This window comes from Tribolium madens, unplaced genomic scaffold, assembly GCF_015345945.1.
Source record: "Tribolium madens isolate multiple individuals breed KSU strain unplaced genomic scaffold, Tmad_KSU_1.1 Scaffold_11;HRSCAF=98;Tcas5.2_LG3b, whole genome shotgun sequence".
NCBI lineage: Eukaryota > Metazoa > Arthropoda > Insecta > Coleoptera > Tenebrionidae > Tribolium > Tribolium madens.
In genome coordinates this window covers 8383118-8390177 of record NW_025400975.1, presented here as the reverse complement: position 1 = coordinate 8390177, position 7060 = coordinate 8383118, and the positions used below count along the sequence as shown (strand labels likewise).

Sequence of the window (7060 nt, the reverse complement as noted above, 5' to 3'; positions counted from 1 at the left end):
GGGACTACCCAATTACTCCCTTTCAAGGAAATGCGCGATTTTTTGAACAACCTGTATGTATTACCAAATAAATTCTTTTTAATTCTAATGGAATCGAGATATTTATAAGTTTAATGAAGTAGAAGAAAAATTTCAAGTAAAATAAGATACCAGGAACATAAAAAAAATGTTTAAAAAATTTTATCTGTCAAAAAAATTTGACATTTGTTTTTTGACGTTTGACTATTTTTTATGTCTATTTAATAATACTGATGATTTTGTATATGTTTTTTTACAATTATCTAGTAAAGGTACAAAAGTTTTGCCAATAAAAGCCACAAATAACATTGAACAGAGTTACAATTTAGGACACAGCTTTTTTGTTTCTTCTTCTAATGGCCTGTAGCAAAAAAACTTGGAAAATTATTTTCCCTACAGAAATAAATAGAGTCAAAGTGCAAAATTTAAACTCTCATAACTTTGAAACTTTTATAGATAGATTTTTTTTAAATTTTTTCTATGTTTGTGGTACCTTACCCTACATGGCATTTGTCTTTGAAGCGGGAGTTCTGACGCACTCTGTATGTGCATACCATGTAGAACGTGACTCCTTCAACTTTTAGAATCGCGATATCTCAGGAATGGTGATTGTTAGAAAAAAAGTATAAGGGCCATTTTGTAGATAATTTCAAGATCTATATTTTTTGTCTGGGCTACTTTTTTGATAAAACTTACCGTTTTCGAAAAAACGTCAAATTTCGACCTTTGACCCCGAATAACTTTTTTAGCACACATGGGATCGATGGGGACTTTTGACACTTTATTCCTAATGGTGTACTCAATATCTCCACCAAAATTTAGCTCTGTCGGAATTTTAGTTATTTAAAATGTTTATTTTGACCGGACTATGATCACAAACAAATATTTTCTAAAACTTAGTTATTTCGTGTTTTGGAAAAACAGAGCGGTCGCATCATGCTAGGAGCAAGTAACTGAAAATGGTGGTAAGTAAAAACAAGATGGTTGATGAGTTGTAGTAGAGAAAAACCATGCATTTTTGTAAAAACAAGCCGAATGTAAAACTGAGGCGTTTGATCTACATTGTTACCAATCTCCCAGGTTTAGGGTACCTGTGGTGAGGCTGATCTCCATGGCCCTTTGTCTGTGCCCTAGCACCTTAAATTGCGGCAGGGAGACTTCATTGGAAACGCCCACCGAGTTGGGCCCTTCGTTCCATTTATATCGAATATCTCTCATGGTGTAACCGACTGTAATCACAAGCCAGTGCTAGCTGCGAAGAGGCACCGCAGCCTCAAACCGGGGTGTAAAAACGAACAGAAAGAGGAAGGAGGAAGCAAAAGGAGAACAGGTGCTTGTGGTTACCTGTGGTTAGGTTAATTACGGTCGCCCTCTGTCTGTGACCCAGCACCCGGAACTGTGGCAGCTCCACTTCGTTGCTTATTCCGACGCTCTTTACTCCCGAGTTCCATTTATAGCGGATATCTCTCATTGTGTACCCGACTAACCCGGCCGCCAGAACAGACAAAGCACGTCATTCGACAGCTCAGATGCTAAATTGTTGTCTCCCCAAGTCGTCGAAGAGGCTTGGGGAAACATTATTTTGACCGATTTCAGGTCTCTCTCTCTAATCAAACTAATGAATAAGCCGTCTATCATTAGTGAGCACTACAACTACTATTTATTATGGATGGTTGGGGCAGTGGCGGGCTGGAAGACAAACAAGAAATAACATCGGACAAGACGATTGAATCAAGCGCAAGCAAGTGCAAAGCGGATGGCACAATACAGATCCCTAAAATTTTTCACTTTTTTACTTCATCATTTTTTTTTACAATTCTAAGACGGACAAAAAGAGAGTTTTTAGCAGTTTTGAGTTATACAGGCTGTTTGTGGATTGCGAGCAAATATTTTAACCACTAAGAGAATTTGTTATGAAAAGTCGAAACAAATTCCGTATCCAAAAAAGACCGATTTTCACTAAATGTTTGGGCAGCGATCATTGAAAATGATCAAATTGGACCCCACAACGTTTAACTAGTGGATTTTTTGGAAACTGTGTTGTCCAATCAGGTGGAGGACGTGCCCTTGGCGACACATGCGGTATTTACATGTGGAGCTCCATGGATTGAACAATCATTTTCCCTAGAGATGGATGATCGCTAATGACCACCGCGGTCACCAGATTTAGTGTTTTTTTGGGGATTCACATGAAACAATTAGTGAATTAGTGTACAAGAAGTGTGCATTGCCAACGAATGACCACATTTCGAGCAATTTTTTATAATAGCAAGGATTGACCCACTAACATTGACACTGATCTACCTTAATGTAGCGATAATAACTAAGAGAATTTGTTATGTGAAGATCAAACAAATTCCGTATCCAAATTTGATTTTTGCAATTTCCCCCCTATGATTTTCACGAGCCGTTCAGTGTCTGCCCTTGTTAGTTGGAAGTGAAAATATCAATGAAAATAAATTGCTTTGAATGTTTACCGTGAAGGTTTTTATACAAAAAAAAGAAACTTTTTGTCCAAAAAAATTATCACTTGTTTACAAATTGATTAGTGTACGAACATCACTTCCAAGACCGATTTTCACTAAATGTTTGGGCAGCGATCATTGAAGATCACCAAATTGGACCCCACAACGTTTAACTAGTGCCGTTTATTTGGATTTTTTGGAAAATGTGTTGTCCGATCTGGTGGAGGACGTGTTTTTTTGGGGGTTCACATAAAACAATTAGTGAATTAGTGTACAAGAAGTGTGCATTGCCAACGAATGACCACATTTCGAGCAATTTTTTATAATAGCAAGTATTGACTCACTAACATTGACACTGATCTACCTTAATGTAGCGATAATTTTTTTGCCTTTACGCTGTTTACGTTCCAAAGTTTTTCTTATGAATGATTGTAAATATCGTATTAAGACGGGTTTTCAGCCTCAATTTATTTTTAATTTTAACTCAGAAATGACGTGCTTTCGACAAAAGTCCTATTGGTGGTTAAAATATTTGCTCGCAATCCTCAAACACCCTGTATAAGCAGGGCCGTAACCAGGATTTTATTTCGAGGAGGGTTTTCTTGTTGGTCCATGAAAATGGAATGAAGGAAGGCGGATTGAAAAGCAAAAATTGCTCATCTCCTTTTTTTATTTTAACTTGAAGTAAGAGGTCCTAATTAAACATAAAAAAAATACAAATTAACTTACAAAAGTAACAAAAAATAAAATAAAAAGTTCCTTATGAACATATTAATAGGTTTTACGAAACCATTTTAGAAAAAAAAATTCAAAATTTGGTACAGATGGTAATCTTTATACCTACATCTAAACGAGTACAAAAATAAAATGTTGAAATTTTTAATTAAGGGCTTTCTAAACTGGTGTAGGGTAAAAAGTACTCTAACTCTTTTGCCTATGGTTTCTTGCCACTTTCAGCAGCAAAATTTTAAATTTCATAATTTTTTACAAAAAATAGGTCTCTTAAGTTTTTTCGATACAATTTACCGATTTTCAGTAAAATCGGTTTAAAAATGTATGTTACAGACCATAAACAGCATAAAAAATAAAAGTTAAATTTGTTTTATCGTTTAGGAAGCCCCTGATTAAAAATTTTAGGTGTTACATATAAAGGTTATCAGCTGTACCAAATTTTGTAATTTTCTATTCTGAAATATTAGGAAAAACCCTTTAAAAACCCCCTATCCCTCCACTTGGGTACGGCCCTGGGAAAAAATGTCCCAGACTTTGAGAATGACGCAAAAATAGTCACTCCTAATTGATTTTGCTAATGCAAAAGATAGAAGTTTATACAGGCTGGTCCAAAAGCCTGGAAACGGTTTTATTCTGGCAAAATTATCAATTTTTTGGCAAATAAATTTATAGGTGTGCAATGGCTATAAAAATGCTATTCAAAAAAAAATTTGATTAATAATTAATTGTTTATACTTACGAAATAAACATAGTAACATTTTTTTAATAGAAATCTACCACAATTTTTTGTAGACAACGAGCTTGATAGATGAATTGTTGCTGTGCAAAAATTTTTTTTGTAAACCTTAAACTTTTTTGTTACAAAAATAAAAAAAAATTTTTGGAATTAAATTAAGGTTGTAAATAAAGAAAATAACAACTACAACTTTGAAATTTATATTAATCCTCAATTTTTTTATCCACAAACGTCACAAAGTTTTACCTTTCAGCCATAAAGTAAAAATTTTATTTTTGCGCTTATGCGTTTATACTTTTACCATGACATTAATGACATTACCAATGTTGTTTTTTTCTGGTCTCTTCCGCCGCTTCAGAAATTTATGGAAAGATACATTGTACATCATCAGCATTTGATATTTTGCCCTACTAACTGCACTAGTTAACACTTTTGAAAATTTCAACGCGCAATGTTTGTTTATAAGCTTGTTATAATTTCACTACTTGCTAAGCGTCCTGATTATTTTGTTCATTTACTTGATAGTAAAATTTAGTAATAATAAATTTACTCTCCATCTGATACGTTTGCGAATAAAAGAGTATATGTTATTTTTAGCATATAAACTATCACTTTTACCCCTAATAACTTAATAAACTATTATTTTTTATTCCAACTTCTTCAAGTTTCCCTGTATCTTTACATATTGTTTAGTTTTTTTAAGTTATTTCTAGTTTAGTTTAGTTATTTCTACATTGCCAAAAATAGCTATTACGGATTTTTCTACTAAAATAGTTTTTTTTCGGACTCAATACGTACGTAACTAGTTTTGAAACTCATACTTTTTTTGAGTGAAAAAGGACTTTCAAAACGAGTTGTACACAACATTTTTTTGCTTAGTGATAACCCCAAGAACTATAAAAACCAAAAAGATATCAACTCTGTAGAAATATAACTAAAGAAATCGTTTAAAAAAGTTTAACTTTCTATACGATTAATCGTGATGAAAATTCAACTTTCATAATCACAATGCAAAAAATAGTATTTTTTTTACTTTTAGTCACCATTTTCGAGAAATTATTTATTCGTAATAAGAAGTTTGAATGTGTTTTTGGGACTTCTAACAAAAAATCTTGTTTGTTACACTGTATTTTAGGTATTTGTAACTAAATAACTTTTTTTGTTTATATTTATTTGTTTCATAATACAACAAGATATGCAAACCAAGATTTTCAGACACTCATAAGTTGCCTCTTGTGTAGTTAGAGGTAACAAATTAAAATTTTCGAGTTTTACCAGGTTTAAGAATATTGGTTTTTAATCATCCAATTAATAGTCTTCTGAAAAAATTTTCTATAACAGTGATAGTGAGCAAAAAATTCCAACTCTTGTTTAAACATTGAAAGTTTAATTCGTAAAAAAATAATCTGGACTTAGTGTTTTGGACACTTGAATAAATCATTTAGAAGTAGAATCTTTGTATTACTGTTGAAAGTTTTTAAACCACCACTAACGTAATGTTTAAAATTGGTTAGTTTTAGGGACGTGAAAACATAAATATAATATTTGTGTTGCTACATATTTTTGAATATTAATTTCGAGTCGAGTGTGTTCCAAAAAATGGAATATTTTTTTTCAAAGGCAAACAGGGGCTTTGCAACCGACTATTTGTTATTCGAAAATAAAACGACGAAAAACAATGAATTATGTTTTAAAATCGAGCGGAAAAGTGAATTATTTCGTTGACTCGTATATTTTTCTTGTTTTTTTTTTTTTATTTAAAATTTGTATTTAATTAATTGTGTTAACTCTTCAATATGGCAAAAACAATAAAAAAGTTTAAAAAAGTTTTTTTCTTGAAATCAGAAATTTAGTCTGCTATATTTTTTATAAAACCAAATTTTGTTCCTTAACTGGTGCAGTGAGTAGGATTCGCATTTTGTGGCGGCACTTTTGTTGTAAAATTCGTATTTTGAAAACTTGCCAACAAAAGTGAAACTTTTTAACGAAAAAAGGAAGCAAAAAATTGTTAAGAAATTTAAAATAGAAGTACATCCTTCTTTCTATTCGTGATGTTTTTAGAGTTCTATTATTTTTATTTTTGAATTTTTACAACTTTTGCAATCGAATAGAAAGTGTTTGATTCCCGGAGGAAAAAAAGTCAATTTCAAGCTATGATTTTTTTATTCGCCTTGGAATTGATGTTAAATTTAATTGGGATCATTTTTTGAAGAAAGAGTGTCTTTGTGAGAGGTCATGCGGGTGCATGCGTGCCTGTCGGCCGGGAGTCGGGCCAGTGGTTGTAGCACATAATAATAATAATAATAATAAGTAATAATAATAATGCGTCCGTCTGTCCGTGAGTCCGGTGAGTGACAGACGTCTTTCCGGGCGCCGCCACAGTGCAGAGCGGTGAGCAGGCCGTACTGCTGTTGTTGCTCACGACACGAACACTATCGGTCCTTCCGCGGGTGCTGTATTCGAGAAGGAGACCGCAACCAACCACAACATACAACTCAAAAACATAATAGAGTAATTCCATCCCAAAACGATCACTTTTAAAACTCATTGTTTCTCATTTTCGTAAATTTGAGACATGTACAAAATTAAATTTAAATTACAAAATTAAGTACCTCGTAACCAAAAAAAAAAAATTATCTAAAGAACAGATCAAGATATTGAAACGATTTATTTAAAATAGTAGATATAAGTACGTATACTACGGACATGATAATTAGTCCGGTCAAAATAAACATTTTAAATAACTAAAATTCCGACAGAGCTAAATTTTGGTGGAGATATTGAGTACACCATTAGGAATAAAGTGTCAAAAGTCCCCATCGATCCCATGTGTGCTAAAAAAGTTATTCGGGGTCAAAGGTCGAAATTTGACTTTTTTTAGATTTTTTTCGAAAACGGTAAGTTTTATCAAAAAAGTAGCCCAGACAAAAAATATAGATCTTGAAATTATCTACAAAATGGTCCTTATACTTTTTTTCTAACAATCACCATTCCTGAGATATCGCGATTCTAAAAGTTGAAGGAGTCACGTTCTACATGGTATGCACATACAGAGTGCGTCAGAACTCCCGCTTCAAAGACAAATGCCATGTAGGGTAAGGTACCACAA

At 32.8% G+C, this 7060-nt stretch overlaps 1 protein-coding gene across 1 annotated transcript in view; it reads right to left on the bottom strand.

Moving 5' to 3' along the window:
• LOC123015928 (gamma-aminobutyric acid receptor subunit beta) overlaps nucleotides 1–7060 on the bottom strand; it is a 34981-nt gene that overhangs the window by 9300 nt on the left and 18621 nt on the right. The window contains 1 exon segment of the mRNA XM_044416056.1: nucleotides 1110–1247. Coding sequence (XP_044271991.1) covers nucleotides 1110–1247 — 138 coding nt within the window.